Source organism: Haliotis cracherodii, unplaced genomic scaffold (assembly GCF_022045235.1).
Source record: "Haliotis cracherodii isolate W230 unplaced genomic scaffold, xgHalCrac1.p SCAF_11, whole genome shotgun sequence".
Taxonomy (NCBI): domain Eukaryota; kingdom Metazoa; phylum Mollusca; class Gastropoda; order Lepetellida; family Haliotidae; genus Haliotis; species Haliotis cracherodii.
In genome coordinates this window covers 40,961,366-40,982,509 of record NW_027266266.1, presented here as the reverse complement: position 1 = coordinate 40,982,509, position 21,144 = coordinate 40,961,366, and the positions used below count along the sequence as shown (strand labels likewise).

General features: G+C 41.5%; 1 protein-coding gene across 2 annotated transcripts in view; it reads right to left on the bottom strand.

Annotated features, from left to right (window-relative positions):
* The window catches only part of LOC139456499 (protein hobbit-like), an 86,618-nt gene that overhangs the window by 32,337 nt on the left and 33,137 nt on the right, over window positions 1-21,144 (bottom strand). For both annotated transcript variants that reach the window (XM_071238246.1, XM_071238247.1), the window contains 16 exons: window positions 20,526-20,614; window positions 19,654-19,723; window positions 18,649-18,750; window positions 16,528-16,587; window positions 14,927-15,020; window positions 13,585-13,795; window positions 12,374-12,546; window positions 11,136-11,234; window positions 9,431-9,697; window positions 8,558-8,654; window positions 7,962-8,055; window positions 6,192-6,335; window positions 4,373-4,464; window positions 2,442-2,694; window positions 1,235-1,290; window positions 367-430 (listed from right to left, as the gene is read on the bottom strand). In XM_071238246.1, coding sequence (XP_071094347.1) covers window positions 367-430; window positions 1,235-1,290; window positions 2,442-2,694; window positions 4,373-4,464; window positions 6,192-6,335; window positions 7,962-8,055; window positions 8,558-8,654; window positions 9,431-9,697; window positions 11,136-11,234; window positions 12,374-12,546; window positions 13,585-13,795; window positions 14,927-15,020; window positions 16,528-16,587; window positions 18,649-18,750; window positions 19,654-19,723; window positions 20,526-20,614 — 1,965 coding nt within the window. The remainder of the gene's footprint in view (window positions 1-366; window positions 431-1,234; window positions 1,291-2,441; window positions 2,695-4,372; window positions 4,465-6,191; window positions 6,336-7,961; window positions 8,056-8,557; window positions 8,655-9,430; window positions 9,698-11,135; window positions 11,235-12,373; window positions 12,547-13,584; window positions 13,796-14,926; window positions 15,021-16,527; window positions 16,588-18,648; window positions 18,751-19,653; window positions 19,724-20,525; window positions 20,615-21,144) is intronic.

Sequence of the window (21,144 nt, the reverse complement as noted above, 5' to 3'; positions counted from 1 at the left end):
ATAAAAATTTCTAAAATTTCTTAATAGCAAAAGGCACCAGTTCAGCATGTACTTGACAAACCGGCAAAGTTTCATGAAAAAATATTAAACGTTTTCTGAGTTATGCTCTGGAAACGAAACGTGACGGACGGAGCCCGTTTCTATATCCCACACCAACTTCGTTGGGTGGGGGATAATTATACCAGTAAATGGCATGATTATGTCATGAGGTATCTCATGTCAAAACTTACAGAGGTCCAAATAATAACAGAATGGAAATGATGAAAGTATATGAAGATTGCTGTATGACACAGTCTGTAATATTGCAGCTTTATCACCACAGTTGAACACACAAATCCCTTCTGAAGACCTAGAAATGAGACTTACAGCTTCCATGCTGCCTAGTTTAGTCTCATTCTCCCTGCTTGCATCAGATCTCTGGTAGGACACTCTGGAATCAAGAGAAGCCCCATACAACACATGTTCATTTTTGAAAATCATAGGTGCTCATGACAACTTCTTTAGTTTGTTTGTTTGTATGAATGTTTGTTTGTTGTTTAACACTGCACTCAGCAATATTCCAGCTATAGGACAGCGGTCCGTAAATAATCAAGTCTGGATCAAACAAAGCAGTGATTGATATCATTGGCATCGATCCACGCAATTGGGATACGATTACATGTATCAAAAGGTAAATGAGCCTGACCACTCGATCATGTAAGTCACTTCTTACAACAAGCATGGGTCGCTGAAGACCTATTCTAACACAGATCTTCACGGGTCACAAGTTCTTCAGAATAAGTGAATTCATGGGTGATCTTGACATGCAGTCTTGGAGGTGATTCTACACTGATACAGCATAATGCCGTGTTTACAGCGTACATGTTGCTTCATGCCAGTTAGCTTTGTTGGTTTTATATAACTCCGGACCACACAATGATTGCTTGATGGTATGAGCAATAATAAACCCCACAATTCAGAGTGCATCTGTGTGTCTGTGTTTGTGAGCATGTGAGTCTGTTTAGTATTCCAGGTATATGATGGTAGCCTGTAATCATACGTGACTAATATTACGAACATTATCGAGGTAGGATGGTACACTATCAACCAACTGACCACCCGGCCCATACAGTCACCTCTTACAACAACCAGCATAGCTTGTTGGGAGCACTTCAAACCCAGAAACACCACAGGGCCAAGCTGTACAGGGGGCGGCCATTCCCCAGATGTACCATAAGGACTGTCATTCACCTACCTCGCGATGCTCATGAAGAAACTCTTCTCTAAGGGATTCCTAATGGACACATTCATCTGAAATACATATTCCAGTCTGTATATGTCATGTATGCAGAAGAGAAATTGTTGAATCACAATCACAAATCAATAATCACAATGAATCCACTCTCCAGCACTGAACAAGACAGGTCTACTCACAGGCAATGACAATTGAAACATTTTGACAAAATGATTTTCTTCTTTTAATCAGTTATGAGTGAGTTGAGTTTAACGCTGCTTTGAACAGTATTCCAGTTATATCACTGGTGTCGGCTTGATGTGGGAGGAAAGCCCAAACTGATACAGACGTTTACCATATTGTTGAAGCCCACAAGCATGTGTTTGGTGCTGACAAACCTAGAAACATATTCGGGGCCAACCGGGATTCAAACCCACCATCACAGGTTCTGGCAAGCCTAGTGGACCCAACTTTGTATAGCGAAATGACGCACCTTAGACAACTGGGCCACCTGTGCCCCCTGAATGAGCTTCTTATCAATCAAATCAAATCAATCAAGAAGGTTCCATCTGCAGCCTGTATAAAAAGTCCACAGATCTAGTGTAAGTTGTTTGATAGGCCTTACTTAGAAGTTGACAAAGTAGACACAATTTATGGATAACAACTTCTGTAAAGGCGACATTTCGGTATAGATCCTTATACCGTTGTCAAGCACCACAGTGTAAACCTTACTTCACTGGTCCTCAGAATTTGTAGCTAGTCCTGCTTGAACAAGGAAATCTACTTTTATGATGTTTAAATTTTGTCAGTTTCAATCAGTTCCAACTTGCATCAAAATTGAAGTATTGAGAACTTGTTCAGAATTACAGTCCTCTAATACTAATAGTCAATGAGGAATACTATCATTGGATTTTTACTTGTCCTCAGCATAATTTACTAGTCACAGGCTAACAGACCCCTGGCTAGAAATAATTAAAAAAAACCTCTTATATAGGGGTTGGCTAGGGTCAGGGTCAGGTCTAGGGTCAGGGCTAGGGTCAGGGTCAGGGCTAGGGCTAGGGCTAGGGTCAGGGTCAGGATCAGGGTCAGGGCTAGGGCTAGGGCTAGGGTCAGGGTCAGGGCTAGGGTCTGGGCTAGGGTCAGGGTCAGGGTCTGGGTCAGGGCTAGCCCTAAGCCAGACAAAACTTGAAGCAGGAGGAAGGGGCAGAAATCTTCCCAACAATTGTACCTCCTCCTCCTCCCTGTCTGCCCGGGACTTGCACAGCCACAGCTTGGTGGTGCCCAGCTCACAGTTGAGGTAGCGGACACTCCAGTCGGCCTGGGGACGATGACACAGGCCATCCTCTATAGGGACCAGCGTCAGCTTGTTGCACATGTGAAGAACGAAGGAGTCTGCCAGCAGCTCGCCGCCATGTTGGTTGGAGAAAGACATCTTGTAACAAATCTCAAAGCGATGGAAGTTGACATGTAGTTTGATTTTTCTGGAAAGTAAAATATCAAATATTTCAGACAATAATATACTTGCTGCAAGAAAGTATGGATTATCTGTCCCTCATAAATTGATTCCCCTGCTCCGGTAAGTTGTCAGTGACAGTCAAGTTTTGTTTAGAAGATGGAGCAAATTACAGGCTTGCTGTTCACATACAGGTGAGGTGAGGTGAGGTGAGGTGAGGTGAGGTGAAATGGGGTTTAACGTCGGTTCCAAGATTATTGCACTTTTATAACGACGTGCATGTACGTGTGTGTGTGTGTGGCTGCTAAATTGTGCTAGTCGGACTGATACCGATTTATAGTGCTAGCTCACTGAGATACCATGCCCCAGTTTAACATGAATACCCCACTCAGACACAGTGTACTGCCTCCAAGCCGACCAGTCCTTGTTTTAGCCCCTTAATGCCGAGTGCCAGACAGGGTAACAACAAGTACCATCTTTTAACGTCTTTTGGTATGACGCAGCCGGGGATCGAACACCGGACCTTCCGCTCTCCGGGCGGACGCTCTACCACAAGACCACGGAGGCGGTCGTTCACATAAAGAGTCCAACCTGACGATAAAGTCATCTGTGACATCATAAACAATGGATGACATCATCTTCTCATATTTGCAACAATTGTAATGTAAAATGAAACACTTTAGGTAAGGGCTGCTTCACTTACAGTTAAACCAACTTAAAAAGTGCTATGAATCAGAAAATCAGTAATTAAGCAAAGATCAGAAGGAAAGTGAAGGATCGAGGACAGATAACTCTGATCAGTAACCAAGGGCAACGGGTGTCTTGGATGTAAAAGAGCATTTTTTATTCTGTGTTCTTTGTTTGAAGTTAAGAAGGTTGATTGGTTGGTTTGTTGTTTAACGCCGCAATCAGCAATATTCCAGTCTGTAAATAATCGAGTCTGGACCAGTCAATCCAGTGATTGATATCATGAGCATCGATCAACGCATTTGGGATCGATGACATGTATCAACCAAGTCAGCGAGCCTGACCACCCGATCACGTTAGTCGCCTTTTATGACAAGCATAGTCGCCTTTTACGGCAAGCATGGGTTGCTGAAGACCTATTCTACCCCGGAATCTTCACGGGTCTCGAAGTGAAGAAGGAAATTGTAATATGCTATGAAAGGATAAGAAATAACATGAAGTTTTCAACGGGCGACACTGAACGTTTAGTTAGAGCAGCTAGCCCCTGTGGTGTACCTGTACTGTCTGGTCAGCGACACTGAACGTTTAGTTAGAGCAGCTAGCCCCTATGGTGTATCTGTACTGTCTGGTCAGCGACACTGAAAGTTTAGTTAGAGCAACCCCTGTGGTGTATCTGTACTGTCTGGTCAGCGACACTGAACGTTTAGTTAGAGCAGCTAGCCCCTATGGTGTACCTGTACTGTCTGGTCAGCGACACTGAACGTTTAGTTAGAGCAGCCCCTGTGGTGTACCTGTACTGTCTGGTCAGCGACAGTGAAAGTGTAGTTAGAGCAGCCCCTGTGGTGTACCTGTACTGTCTGGTCAGCGACAGTGAAAGTTTAGTTAGAGCAACCCCTGTGGTGTACCTGTACTGTCTGGTCAGCGACACTGAAAGTGTAGTTAGAGCAGCCCCTGTGGTGTACCTGTACTGTCTGGTCAGCGACACTGAAAGTTTAGTTAGAGCAGCCCCTGAGATGTACCTGTACTGTCTGGTCAGCTGCAGCTTCCTGGGAGACTTGAGACTGAACAGCTTCCCTCGTCTCACGGGGCGGGTGGTGCTGAACATACATTGCTGAAACAACACGCACCTGTGTCACACAGGATCATTCTTGTGTAGCCTCATACTATATATATATATGATCTTAGCCAAAAGGCCGAGAAGCGATATTATCCAACCATCTGTACTATTGGCCTCATGACTATGGGAAATAAATTCTGTTCTGTTCTGTTCTGTTATACTCATACAGTCTGGGATCCAGAGTTAGTGTCAAAAGCAAACAGGAGTTATAAATAATGTTTTGTTGTAGCTGCACAGCCTTGTGAAAGATCACCAGCATCAAAATACAAGTGGCATCAGAAGATGAGAACCCCCACCCCCCACCCCTACCACCAATTCTGAAGAACAAACCATCTTAGTGTTACAGCCAGTTAAACAAGAGTTATCTGTCCAACTTGATGAGAGAATTTCTATCTAATCTGTCAGCCTGTATACATGTGTAGTTTTTGAGATATCAAAACAATACCATGGAATTTTGATTCGGAACTTTGTATTTGATGTAAATATCAATAATCATGATAACTTGATAAATCGTTTTGATAACATGTAAAGAAACAGAGGTGTAACACATAATTAAAATGTCAAGAATTTGAAAAACTTGTTGCCATGGCAATGAAAAAAATAATAATTCTAAAAATCCCCAGCCAAGGGCACCAGTTCACAACCTGGTCTTGGTGTGTGCAGAATTTCATGAAAGAATACCTATTTTTAATAGAGAAAAGATCCAGACAAAAAATTGATTATGGAAGGACAGATGGATGGATGGATGGATAGACAGACAGACAAGCTGATACCTTGGGGATAATAAATCTGATTACAGTGGAACCTCCCTAAACACTCAACTTCAATTTCAGTTAAATCATCCAAGTTCATAGATGTCAACACAAACACGAGTTGGATTGTGTTTAATACATGGGTCGAGACATAAGTACAATTATAAAGAGACTTGCTTCAGAGGGATGAAGGTTGATGTGTCAACAGTGCAAGTGTTGGATTGTGTTAATGTATGGGTCGAGACATAAGTACAATTATAAAGAGACTTGCTTCAGAGGGATGAAGGTTGATGTGTCAACAGTGCAAGTGTTGGATTGTGTTAATGTATGGGTCGAGACATAAGTACAATTATAAAGAGACTTGCTTCAGAGGGATGAAGGTTGATGTGTCAACAGTGCAAGTGTTGGATTGTGTTAATGTATGGGTCGAGACATAAGTACAATTATAAAGAGACTTGCTTCAGAGGGATGAAGGTTGATGTGTCAACAGTGCAAGTGTTGGATCGTGTTAATACATGGGTCGAGACATAAGTACAATTATAAAGAGACTTGCTTCAGAGGGATGAAGGTTGATGTGTCAACAGTGCAAGTGTTGGATCGTGTTAATGTATGGGTCGAGACATAAGTACAATTATAAAGAGACTTGCTTCAGAGGGATGAAGGTTGATGTGTCAACAGTGCAAGTGTTGGATTGTGTTAATGTATGGGTCGAGACATAAGTACAATTATAAAGAGACTTGCTTCAGAGGGATGAAGGTTGATGTGTCAACAGTGCAAGTGTTGGATCGTGTTAATACATGGGTCGAGACATAAGTACAATTATAAAGACACTTGCTTCAGAGGGATGAAGGTTGATGTATCAACAGTGCAAGTGTTGGATTGGGATGTGGTTGGGGTATGTTGATGCGGAATGTTGCTGTTGTGTGTTGATGGGTATGCTGGGGTAGGTTAATGGGGTATGTTGGCCACCTTGATCTTGTCCAGGAAGCGCAGAGTGCTGGCGTAGCAGGTGCAGCTGGGTATCCGCGGGTCGTCCTCCGACGTGTCCTTGGTGTCCAGACTAATGTCCAGGTTCAAGTTCTCCGACCGGAAGGCCCGGAATGAGTCGTGCTCCTGGAGGATGGAGCACACCATTACGTCTCACATGCATGTGGCATTTTGTACAATATCATACCTCACTGCTGCACTAGGAAAACATAATTATGCAAGAGAATTTTTTGCTCAACTTTAAGGAATTTCCGGTGATGTGATTGGTTTATTTGCTGCTCACATGACCCGTTCATATTTCAACAAACGGGTGATCTGACAGGTCAATATGAGGTCATGATGACACACAAATATCATGGGTTAATGCGTAAACGGGTGAAGACATTGTAAACTCCCATCCATGTGGGCCGTTTGTCTATAATGATCCACGAAACGACTTATACCCCGTTTACATACGCCTATACATATGTGTGTATATGTGCATACGTGAGTAGGAATACATACATGAGTATACTCGTCATGTGATCGCGTTTACTCATGTGTGTATATTTACACCAGGAGCAAATTTGCATCATGTCTGGAGCAGGTGCAAATGTAAATGTAAATTTGTACTGTGTGAATATGTTGCAATGTGAACATTTATGTTAACGTAAGAGGATGATCTAATTAATATCTGTTCTTTTGCCAACACCAAACAAATTGTCAACAGTTGCCAACTTTTATGTGTATATACAGAATTGCAAAGAAGTCAAAATTTTGTGTACAAATTAAATCAAACACATGTTGCTTCACGAGAAAACTCTCTTCTCTTTCAGCTTTGATTGGAAAACAACCTGTTTTGTGTTGAAAGTCGTGGACAGACTGACGAATATGTGTGCCTTACACAGTTTACATACTTTTTTTTCACACCTGAGTTGATTTTCACGTGAACGCATAGTAAATTTACATATACACACGTATGTATAGTTACATATGTGCAAAATTACTTACGTTACTAAATGTATTAGGGTATGAGGGTGAAATTCCAGCCATATCATAGCAGAACCATCAAAGAAAGGCACCAGTCGTTATAATGAGTGAGTGAGTGAGTTGGGTTTAACGCCGCTTTTAACAGTATTCTAGTAATATCGCGGTAGGTCAGCTTAATGTGGGAGGAAAGCCCAAAGTGATGCAGGTCTCATACGTTTACCACTTTGGTGAAACCCACGAGCACCGGTATGGTGCTGACCAGCCATTTTAACTATGTGGGAACTCCGACCTGGATCAAGCATGACTTCACCTTCAAGATGGTTCACTGCGGTATACATGGTTCAGATATATATATATATATATAAGCTAAATAAATTCTGTTAACATTCTGAATTTTAGTATTACCGTATTCGACATAATAAGCGCCCCGCTCTTATAAGCGCCCACGGCGATATTTGCTAATACATTAGCAAGTGAACAATCCCAATTAGCACCCCTTCAGATTGATCAATGTACACAAGACTTATTTATTCATGTATAAAACCCACTCGGGTGTTATATGCACCCTTAATTATGGGCAATTAAATTCTGGAAAAATGTATCTGTCGTATATATAAACAGTTCAGACTGTCAGCATAAACCTCGAAATCTTTCAACTCTGTTTTTTCCACCAAAGTAATATTCTAATAAGAGCCCCCTATTTCTTATTTTGAGAGCACCCTGGGTGCTTATTATGTCGAATACGGAAAGTGGAATTTGAGTACAGTTGCATCTGATACTGACCCCCATGGAGTAGTCCGGGACCTTGTCGGGGGCGCAGGGCATGACAGAGTGATGGTCATTGGCCCCTCCCAGACACAGCCACTCCAGGCGAACACTGCACACAGACACAGGCACATATCATCACAGGTACAGAATGTGATTGTTGTTTAACACCGCACTCAGCATTACTCCAGCTATATGACAGCAGTCTGTAAATTATCGAGTCTGGACCAGACGATCCAGTGATTGACTTCATGAGCGTCGATCCACTAATTGGGTTTGGGTTTGGTTTGGTTTGTTGTTTAATGCTGCACTCAGCAATATTCCAGCTATGTGACAGCGGTCTGTAAATATTCTAGTCTGGACCTGACAATCCAGTGATTAATATCATGAACATTGATCCACACAATGACATGCATCAACCAAGTCAGCGAGCCTGAACACCCTCTTACGACAAGCAGTTTGACCAACAAACATTTTTTTATGTGTTGTGAAACCTGAGGAAATATTAAAATTGTCAAACAAAATCAACACTCAGTATGAATTGGTCATTCTCAAGCAAATTTATGAATAAAGGTAATTTTTAAAATTGTAACTGTAAAAGCATGGGAACTGACCAGAAGCGGACATTGGGTAGATGCAGGAGCCGGATGTCGTCGTACTTGGAGGCGGTGCGCGTGTACACGTCAAGGTCACCCTTCAACACCCACTTTCCTGGGAGGATACAAACTCACATCAGGATTTCCAGAAAGTGGTAAAATACATTAAAATAAGTGCAACCTCGTCAAGGCTTGACCCTCTTTGTCCAGAACTCCACCTTCCAGACAGTTACTTCCACTCAAGTATTCTGTACCCACGATTCTTTTATCCATTAATCCGACCATTTCCATGGAAACGCTAGTTACACTTCCAATCCGAATAACAGGGTTTCAATGTATCGCTTTTGACATTAAAAGCACCTGGGTGCTTAGAAAATTGAGTTGGGGGGAGCTTATAATAACTAACAATGAGGTAAACTGTCAGAAATTGAGCAGTAGTGTACAAACTTAGTTCAAGTGTCAATGTAAAAATGTTTTCGGTAACAGTTACTGGGCAATTATATTCCCCTTTTACACTGCTGGTTTCTGTACATCATGTACAACATACAAGAGTGTTGAGAATCCTAGAGAGATCCATGGATAGGGTTGTAATCTGTATAGGTTCTGCACGTCAACACTCGAGGAGTCAGCCAAGAGCATTTAAGTCCATACATCCTGCAGAGGGGAGCTTAACTACCACATGCGCTACAATCATGATGTGCTTAACATGGCATGGTGACTGCTATCACCCGGCTCAATGAAACGAAGGATTGCTTAACTAAGGCTTGCTCCCCTCTCATCAAAATCAAATCGTCCAACCCACATGTTGCAAGCGTGGGATTGTTAAGAAGAAAAACTATGTACAGAACGCCCCCTAGTGGTGTAAGAAGACATAACAAGCACAACACTGACCGTTCGTCCAGTCGACAATGACCCCCGTCCACGTCCAGTCCATTAGTTCTGTGGTGTTGAAGGGGTCGAAGGACGCATGGTACTGCCAACTCATCTTCTGGATGGACATGGTCAAGCGTCCGTGCATCAGCAGGCGTATCTTGTCCCAGAAGGGGAGCGGGGCGCTGGGGTCGATGGAGGGCTTGTTGATGAGGTCCATGGACAGGTTGAACAGAGCAACAGTGGGCTCCCAGCATACTCCGTACGCCATGGTGAACGAGGAAACATCTGTGGAGGGAAACAGCAGAATACTAGATGACTCAGAGCTTAAGGAGAACTCATCACTTGTCCAATTCCCTGTTCCCAAATCTTTGTGCTATGACTGGTGTTGTTTGATTACAGCTGATTGCTGTTTCCGGGCTTAGGTTACGAGAAAATACACAAGGTAATCTTAATCCCTGGATGTAAAACATTGCTTTGCAGAACAAAAAATACAATTTAAACGTCAAATCAACATGTCTGGTGATTTTCATTATCTCAAATTTCAAAATTTGTACTGACCAAGTTTCTTATCACCAGTTCGTTTACCGGAATTCACTGAAGGGGTACGGTGTAATTTTTTTCTGCGCATAATATTCGGATTTTATTTTCTTCCGAAATACTGCTAGAGGGGGGTGCGCATTATACTTGGGTGTGCACTATACTCAAGAAAAAATGGTATATACGACCATAGCTGGGATTATACATAAAATGTCTCAGCCCGATAGATGTCAAATATGCATGAGTTAACGACAGACAGTAGGGCTGTAACTATTCATCGAAACCAACGATATCATCGATATTAAGATACAGACGATACTTGAATCGTCAGTTTGTGAGATCTTGATACACTATAATAGAACAGAAACTGATAGAGTTACCTCCTGCAAAGGCAGAAGTAACTTAGCGCCATTTGTAAGCATGGCGGAACACGAGGATGTGGTAATAGAGGACATGCCTGCTATTAAACTATTACATTTAATAACCATCCCTTCATTTAAAACTCTTTTGTTCTTGCCTTTTTTTTTAAAATAAATTTTTGTTTTTGAGATATTAATAAGTAAATGTATGAATCCAGAGGTTTCGAGTTATATTTGATTTCATCCTTTTTCCTATTTGTTGGTGTATCGTGATACCAGTAGTATCATCAGTCTGTATCGTGATACGTATTGTATCGCAAGATACCAGGTGATAGCATGCCAAGACACAAGCTTATCTGACTTTCAGTCAGGTGAGCTAAGAAGCAATGACTCAAAATAGCTATCCTGGTACATATATTGTCATAGTGAGTGAGTTGGGTTTAATGCCGCTTTTAACAGTATTCCAGTTATATCACAGCGTATCAACTTAATGTGGGAGGAAAGCCCGAAGTGATGCAGGTCACGGACGGAGGTTTACCACTTCGGTGAAACCCACAGGCACGGGTATGGTGCTGACAAACCTAGAAACATAATTGGGCGAACAGGGATTCAAACCCACAATCATAGGTTTCTGGCTCGCCTAAGGGACGCAACTCTGCACAGCGAATAGTGGCGCCTTAGATGACTGGGCCACCCGTGCCCCCTATATTGTCATAGAAATATTTTGGTAGTTCATAAAAACATACCATCACACATACATGAAATTACTCCCTCACATACCTTTGAAGGAGACTGATAGATTAAGATATAAAGATATTTGTTCTCACCACAGCTGAGATCGTAGAAGAACTTGAGAGGGGGCAGACTTCTCTCCACGGACATGTTGCCCCAGGGTTGGTCCACCTCCACCACACACGACCGCCGGGCTGCACATCGGGGAAAACAGTGTTACTCATACAGCTCGAACTAGCAACTAAGCTGCCAGGCAACAGACAGTATTAACTTGATTGGATTTGACCCAAAACTTACAAATGTTATCAAAACCTTACTAGGCTTAAAACAGTCGCCGGAACACTGCAAACTCAGCGTCCAAAACACAACTATGATACCCGTGCCAAATACTTGTGTTAGTGCAGAACACATTCATAGCATGGTATGCTATATTATCGCAGTAGTTAATTTATAATGGATTGTAGTGGCGCACACTTACTAACCTATTAAATATGTCATACGCAAAATGTTTCTTGTTCTCTGTTCAACTTCTATCACATATCAATTAGATTGATCGATGCTGATTTTCTTTCCCGAGTTTGGTAAACAAAATACCTGTCATGCATAAGGCCTAGGTTGGGTGAAGGGAATTCATCCAAACAAATGGTTTTTTTCTAATCAATTGCGAATGGAGGTACGGGTAATTCCATTTAAAAAACATTCCAGAAATTCCACAATAAAGTTCACGTGTATACTTACGAGTACCTGTGACATAACGCATCGAGACCTGTATTCGTTCAAGCAATGAAATATCATGCTAAGAATTGCAAAAGTAAACAGTTGACAGGGGTTGTGGATTACGGGATTTACCGATACCACGACAATATAGAGCCTGCGATAATATAGAGTCGTACTATGCTATGAGTAACAGTGAGTTGGGTTTACAGTTAACATTATTCCAGTTATATCACAGCGTGTCAGCTTAATGTGGGAGGAAAGCCCAAAGTGGTGCAGGTCTCTACCACTTCGGTGAAACCCACGAGCACGGGTATGGTGCTGACAAACCTAGAAACATAATCAAGGCGAACCGGGATTCGAACCCACAATCATAGGTTTCTGGCCTGCCCAAGGGAGGCAACTCTGCACAACGAATCGTGGCGCCTTAGACGACTGGGCCACCTGTGCCCCCTACTATGCTATGAGAAACTATCTGACACCATCAGGGTATGATGACACGCAATCAACCAATCACAGAGACATATCACCCAATCCTCTAAGTTGCCTCTTAAGACCAGCATAGCTGGGGACTTTGTCAAATAGATGGACACACCATGACCAGTGTTCTGCTGCATACCTCGCTTGTTTCCCTCCTGCTCCGCGGCGATGAACAAGCCCCACATGTTCAGGTCCTCCACGTCTGTCATGGGCTGGGAGTAGTCTCGCAGTCGCACGATCCACGACCGGATGCTGATGTTGACGTTGCGGCACCACAGCGTGGAGAACTCCAGACCCTCATCAGGGTACGGGCTGGAAGACCAAGTGAGTTGACTTACACACACACACCACACACCGAGTTTATCCTTCACAAGTAATATCTACAATCATAGTCTCAAACATTCCTATTTCAATGTTAAGTGATTCTTGTGGGCAGGGTCAGCAATATCACAGTGGGGGACACCAGAAATGGGCATCACACTTTGTACCCACATACCCGGGTCTTCAAACTTGATTAGTGAGTGAGTGAGTTAAGATTTAACGTCACATAGGCAATATTTCAGCCATATCGTGACGTTCAAACTTGATTAAACTTGGATGGAATCTGAATATTCTGTATACATAAATGTATTGAGCAAGATTTTTTTTTAATTACCAATCATAAACATACACAAATTTCACAATATATGTGGGAATATAAAATAATGTGGGAAAATAAAAAAACTAAAGCCATATTTTTTGGTAGCTCTCCGGAAAGTTTCTTAAATATTTGTATATATGGTCACAAAGGTCATTCAAGGGAAAACAAGACAAAAAGAATTAGCAGGGCTCATACCACCGACTTGAACTCCAACATATTTCAAGTTCAAAACATGAAAAAAGCAATATTTCTCAGAAAATCCGCTTATCGAAATCACACTTTGCACTGCACCTCTCGTATAGATATAAAAATTGTTCACCAAGTTTTAAAAAAATCAATGCAGTAGTTTTCAAGTTATGGGTCACATAAAAAAATGTCCTCAGATGGATGGACGGACAAAATTCCTTAGTATAGATATAACTTTCTACCCCTGCCCTTTCAGGTTCAAACACAAAACAAATAATGGAAGTTTCTACACATCCTAATATACTTCATGCTGAGAAATTTGGGTAAAAAAACATACAAACTTTTTTTAAACAGTCATCCGGACAGACATATATGTTTAAAATCAGATCATAGTTCTTCGACATAGTTTTAAATACATCATCACTTGGACCATATACACAAAATTTAAGCTTCAAAAACACTGAGATTACTGAGAAGATGTCCAAAATGCAGCAAAACAAGATACATGTGTCTGTCTGGCCCACCTGTCCGGGTCGACCTGCTGCATGTGCTTGACGACGTTCTCCTTGCCGTGGTAGGAGCGGTCAGCCAGGGCTGTTATCTCCAGGTCCTCGAAGGTCCAGGTGAACAGTTTGGTCCTCATGGGGGTGTTGCTGTACTGCTGCTGGCACCGCTGGATGTATACCTCCGCACTCCGCTTGGCCAGGGACAGGTACAGCTCCTCCTGCTTGTCCACTGACATTCAACACCAAGATTAACATCGGATGGATACATACCGGTACATTCAACATCTCGGTCCACTGACAGACAACACCACCATTATCATCGGACGGATACATACCGGTATATTCAACACCAAGATTAACATCGGACGGATACATACCGGTACATTCAACATCTCGGTCCACTGACAGACAACACCACCATTATCATCGGACGGATACATACCGGTATATTCAACACCAAGATTAACATCGGACGGATACATACCGGTATATACAACACCACAATTAACATCGGATGGATACATACCGGTACATTCAACACCACCATTAACATCGGACGGATACATACCGGTACATTCAACACCGCCACTAACATCAGATGGATACATACCGGTACATTCAACATCTCGGTCCACTGACAGACAACACCACCATCAACAATGCACAGACACACTTACTCAAGGACCAGCTTCTCCACTGACAGATTCAACATCTCGGTCCACTGACATTCAACACCACAATTAACATCGGACGGATACATACCGGTACATTCAACACCACCACTAACATCGGATGGATACATACCGGTACATTCACCACCACCATTAACATCGGACGGATACATACCGGTACATTCAATACCAAGATTAACATCGGACGGATACATACAAGTACATTCAACATCTCGGTCCACTGGCAGACAACACCAAGATTAACATCGGACGGATACATACCGGTATATACAACACCACAATTAACATCGGATGGATACATACCGGTACATTCAACACCATCATTAACATCGGACGGATACATACCGGTACATTCAACACCGCCACTAACATCAGATGGATACATACCGGTACATTCAACATCTCGGTCCACTGACAGACAACACCACCATCAACAATGCACAGACACACTTACTCAAGGACCAGCTTCTCCACTGACAGATTCAACATCTCGGTCCACTGACAGACAACATCACTGTTAGCATCAGATGGACACTTATGTTTTCAGAATTGCTCATTCTATTGAGTATTCAATGACCATATATGTTTTATTTCAATGACCAAGAGTAATCAGGTATCATGGGTAGAAATGCAAACTAAAATACTCTGGGCTGTTTTAGTCTACTCACAAGGTATCCGGCGTTTGTTTCTCTGCAGTTCCAGAATCTTCTTGTCCATCAGTGTCCGCCGAGTCTCGTTCTGTTCCCCTTCGTCCTTCAGCAGCTGGAAACACAGATTATCACACATATCACACAGACATATGTTATCACACAAACACACATTATCACACATATCACACTGACAAATGCTATCACACAAACACACATTATCACACATATCACACAGACACATGTTATCACACAAACACAGATTATCACATATCACACAGACATATGTTATCACACAAACACACATTATCACACATATCACACTGACAAATGCTATCACACAAACACACATTATCACACATATCACACAGGCACATGTTATCACACAAACACAGATTATCACACATATCACCCAGACACATGTTATCACACAAACATAGATTATCACACAGACACATGTTATCACCCAAACACAGATTATCACCCAAACACAGATTATCACACATATCACAAACAGTATATCATGCACACACACAACTATATCACACATTATCAGACGCACATGTACCACACACACACACACACACACACACACACACACACACACATATAATACATATGCAGACACACATCTATATAACACATACGCAGACGCACACACATATATCACACATATGAAGACACACACACATATATCACATGCTATCACACACCAAAAGATTCATAAATCACACACTGACACAGAATCACACAAAATCACATGGACTTTGCATACACCTCAGATTCATATACATATAAAACTGTTCAAAAGTTGTGTTGGCCATCATAAAAAAAGAATAACTGAAGCACTGTCCCCAGCTCGAGGTCTATAGTTAATTTTTGGATCCCATGGACACATCAAACAAAACATGTTAAAAGATGGAACTTGTTGTTGCCCTGCCTGGCACTCGGCCCTAAGGGAATAAAACAAGGACTTGATAATGTGGAATGGTATCTCAGTGGGCTAGCAATAAAATTGGTACAAGTTCGGACTAATACAAGCAGCCACACACACACGAACGTCGCTATATAAGTGGAATAATCTTGAACGCCTCCCCTCACCTCGAATCGGAGAATCACCATGATTATGTTTCTAGGTTTATGAACTCCATATTGATGATGCCAAGGGTGTCACCAAAGTGGTTCATGCCTAAGACCTGTATCATTTTGTGCTTTCCTCCTAAAGTAAGCTGACAGGCCTTGATATGACTTGAATACTGTTCAAAAGGGGGTTAAACCCAACTCACGCCCTCAACTTCATATGTCTATAATATACAGCCCTACAGATACAGGGCAAAAAGAAGGTGACAGAGCTGACACATAAACTTTAGAGAGAAGTTAGAGACTGCCCATTAAATACTCTGGCGAGTCTGGGATTGTTTGAGACAGGATATCTTTTCAATCATTGCTTCAAGACATAAAAACAAAATTATTTCAGGAACAAAGAATTCTTTTTAGGAATATAACAGGATTTCATTAAATTTTTTCCAACATTTTCATGAACATATTATGTTTTTTTCACTTTAAAAATAATCCCACCCAGAATATTCAATGTTGGACACTTGTTCTGTTTTCCAAAATACCTCGTAGTTGTCGCCAAGTTTCACCTCAAAGGGGTCATCACAGATCTGTACACTGAAGAACTGGAAAGGAGATAGGAAACAATCCAGCGATAGAAATGTATTGTTAATCAAGTGTGCCACAGGGCGCTCGTAAAGATGTTTAGCTGTGTCCTTGGGATTAAAGTGTGCCTACTAGAAGAACATGCTTGATCTCTCATCAAACTCAGGGAACTTCACAAAGGCTTCATGATAAGTAGTTGTAATTTTGAAAGTTGGCACCAGTCTTTTCATTAGGTTGACATGACCCTTTTTCATTTCTGAATACCCACTTTTATTTTGTGAATCAAACTGTGTACTGAGCGAGTTCACATGTTCATCATTTTCCATGTGGTTGTGACTTATTTGGGGTTTCAAACAAAAGCTTTATCATGCACAGAGCTCCAGATAAGCTGCGTATCTGAGTAAAATACGCATCAGAATTGTAGAAATACGCAGTAAAATAAAATCCAAGCATATCAAGTATGCAACGAACATTACAGATACGCTACAAAAATAAAACTTGGGCATATCATCAAAATATTGTGAAGTAACCCTGCGTATTCGATTAGCAATCAGGAACTTATTTTGAAATTATAAACGGGCATTCCGTCAACCTTGCCAAACTCCACGATGACAGTTACATCATGATCATTTGCCATCACACTTTCTTGTGGAAGTATCGTGGTATTTTTGAGTCCTATAAAGCTCTCGAACCCACACGACACCAGTTTGCAGGGACTAGATGAATAGTGTTTTTAAATATTTAACTTAAATACCCACATGTGTAAAAACTAATGGGTAACAGAAATGTTAACACCCAGATAGAATTACTGATACCAAATGATTTTAAAATGCATGGGTAAAATATCCATAACACCAAAAGCTTATCTGGAGCTCTGCTTATGCATCATGTGCATTCAAAAACTTCAGTGTCACATCAGGTGAAGTCTTGGCTGAAGTAGGTACTGTAGGATTTCGTATGTCTATTTGGATTCCTTGGAGGCCAGTCAGACATGTAGCTTTCAAAATTATTCTGACTGTCACACGACTGATTGCGTTTGCCAGAGTACATATCAAATCAATTTATCATGTTAGCCGCCCTGATCACAATACAGAACCACAACACTGCAAAGTTAAGATATTAATATCCATGCTGGGGTATAATTTTGTAAGCCAGTGAATATTTACTCACGTATTGTAGACTTGTGATATTGTTAGGGTATTCAGTATATTGTCATTTCTTTGGGTCCAGTCTATTTGGTAGTCTTAAACCAATGCGTGAACCTTTTTCAAATATAATTCTACTTAATAGTAAAACTGTTTCAGGTGCCTTCTAATTTGAATCCTTATATGCCCAAGTGTCATATATTGAATAAGCAGACAGCAGCGATATATGTCTCAGTTAAAGGAGCGAGAATAGCACTTTCTTGCATAATTCATAAAATTCAGAAAAGTTCATGTATATACATAATGCCTGCATTTGATAAGGTTTTTTTTCTCTTTGTTTAACGCCGCCCTCAACAGTATTCCAGCTATATGACGGCAGTCTGTAAATAATCGAGTCTGGACCAGACTATCAAGTGATTGACATCATGAGCACTGATCCAGGCAATTGTGATACAATGACATGCATCAACCAAGTCAGTGAGCCTGACCACAAGATCCTGTTAGTTGCCTCTTAAGACAAGCATAGTCACTTTTTAAGGCAAGTATGGGTTGCTGAAGACCTATTCTACCCCGGATCTTCACAGGTCACAATTGATAAGCAAAATTTATAGCGATCAGCAAAGACATACAGGCACGCAAGCTGAAAAGGCTACATTGGAGAATTAACTTCGCACAGTGTTTTTATACCACTGTTTTTCTCATGTATGTGTAGCAGGGCGTGGAGTCATCCTACAGATGACATCCTTACCTTGTCAGCTTGCTGACGGGGTTAACCTCTTTGGTCATGTGAACAAGGCATCCGACCTCTGATCAGAAGGTCTGTTGTTCGAATCCCATCACGGGACTCGGAAATTTGATGGCTGCAACATATGCAGGCAACTCCAAATGAAGTAATTGGGTTATGGTGATTTACTGAGCATACTTCATACAGCTTACCTTGACTTTAATCTGCAGATCTGGAGGGAGAGGACTGTCGACTGTGAAGGGCTTCTTCTTGATGTGGTGCACCAGCTTCAGCCATTTCACAAAGTTCACAACCTACGACGTAACAATTAGATGGGTGAAAACACATAGTGCTTTACAAGAGTGAGACATCTTCTAGAGGCAAGGGAGATTCCACCCTTGCTGACATAGGCTGGAATTATGGAGTTACATTTTGGCTGGGCTAACAAGTTTATGCCTAGTCCAATCAAAATCACGTAACGAAATCAACATCCGGTTTGTAAACTGACGTCCAGATTTCAGTTGATTGCAGGATTTGCAAAGCATGTGTACCGCCAACAGATGTTATTCAAATCTTTTCATGTTTTTAATCACAGTCCTCACGTGATTTGATGCACTTCACAAAGTAAGACCCATGTTATCACAAAATAGATTTTGATTATCGATCATGGTCAGATCGTCTTGACCGGGTGCCGCTATTTTGTTTGAAGCAAATGTAAGTGATATGAGAGGCAGAATCTGACATTGTTGGGACATAACTTGTAGAAGCCACTGGTGACGCTTCGATTGAGCCCAGAAATTCCAGCCCAGTATTGCAAAGGTGGAAAATGGACTTTTAGTTAACTCCCTTGCCTCGGGAAGATGGGGGTGAGAATCTACAAAATATTTTGTTAATCATACCCAATAATTGGATACAATATATTTTTTATAAAATGTTACATTCTCACAATTTTTGTAATGCTTTTTTGAATGATTTCAAATTTTGATAATACCGTATATATCCGCAGATAAGCCTAATTTGAGGACCAGAAAAAGATTCTGTAGAAAGGGGTCGGCTACTCAAAAAAGTTAAGGACCACCTGATTCTTTCATATTACTAAAGTTAATAGGACATGGCATGAAAATCTACATCCCTTCATAGAGCCAGGATCTGCTAGAAAGAACTCAGGCAGGTGCATTTGTCTGGAATTTGTTAACAGAAAGGTTGCGATGTCTTACCTCCTCAAAGCAGGCGGCGAAGTTGTACTTGTAGGGAAACACAATCTCGAAACTGTTAAACGATATGCTCCTGAAACAAAGATTAAATTTTTAGTTGCATGTTGATTACAATAGGTAATTTTTATAGCTGAGTTCACACCACATTGACACATACTTTCTTTCTGTTTATCTTTGCAAATATTGTTTATCAATTTGTGTATCAATACAGAGAGCTTTTCGACCAAATACTTGACTTCTCTCAACTGTCATTTTGTTTGTAATCTCGGTAAAATACCACTCAAAAGAAGTTAAAAAACACCCAATGATTTCATATGACTTTAGTTAATTTATCATGTCCATCACAATCCAGTGATTGACACTGTGAGCAATAATTCACGCCGTCGAGGTACAAGGCTACCCCTGAAGATCCGGGGTAGAATAGGTCTTGCAACCCATGCTTGCTGTTAAAGGCGACTATGCTTATCGTAAGAGGCGACTAACGGGTTCGGGTAGTCAGGCTCGCTGACTTGGTTGATGCATGTCATCGTATCCCAACTGGGTGGATCAATGCTCATGATATCAATCACTTGATTGTCGAGGCCTGACTCGATTATTTACAGATCACCGTCATAAAGCTGGAATATTGCTGAGTGCGGCATTAGATAACAAACAAACAAACAAACAACGCTATCAACCAAGTCACCAATCCTGACCACCCGACCCATTTGGTCACCATTTACAACTAGCAAAAGGTCCTGGGGACCTATTCTAACCCTGACTCCTTACAGGGTCAGTGAGAAGACAAGGCTCGGGACTTACAAGGTTAATTCAAGGCCAATGAATCTGTAACTGGTCGCAGCTTGTAGGTAATTCAATGAGCTGACTTGACTTACCATGCTTTGTTTGTGGGCAGGGTGAGTTTCCGGACCCCTTGTCTGACAGCACTCAGTGTTGATGGCTGGAGAGTTTCCACGACGAGGTCCTGATATCATAGACATGGTAATTATACTGTAATCACACTCAGGTCTTAATCAATAAGCATTCTGTAGACTCCCCCCAAACAATATATTTCGTAAATATAATGTTAGTTAGTGAGTTGGGTTTAACGCCGCTTTTAACAGTATTCCAGTTATATCGCGGCGTGTCAGCTTAATGTGGGAGGAAAGCTCAAAGTGATGCAGGTCTTAGACGTTTACAACTTTGGTGAAAGCCATGAGCACGGGTATGGTGCTGACAAACCTAGAAACATAATCGGGGTGAACCGGGATTCGAACCCACAATCATAGGTTTCTGGCGTGCTAAGGGACGCAATTCTGCACAGCGAATCGCGGGGCTTCAGACAACTGGGCCACCTGGTGCCCCCCGTAAATATGATGACTTGTTACATGCTATATGGTGCTGGTATATATACTGCTCAAAATTGTTAAAGAACATTAAATTTTTCCATGTGACTATTGTGAATCCCTCATGACATGACATGACGGATTAAATATAGTCATATGAACAAATCAG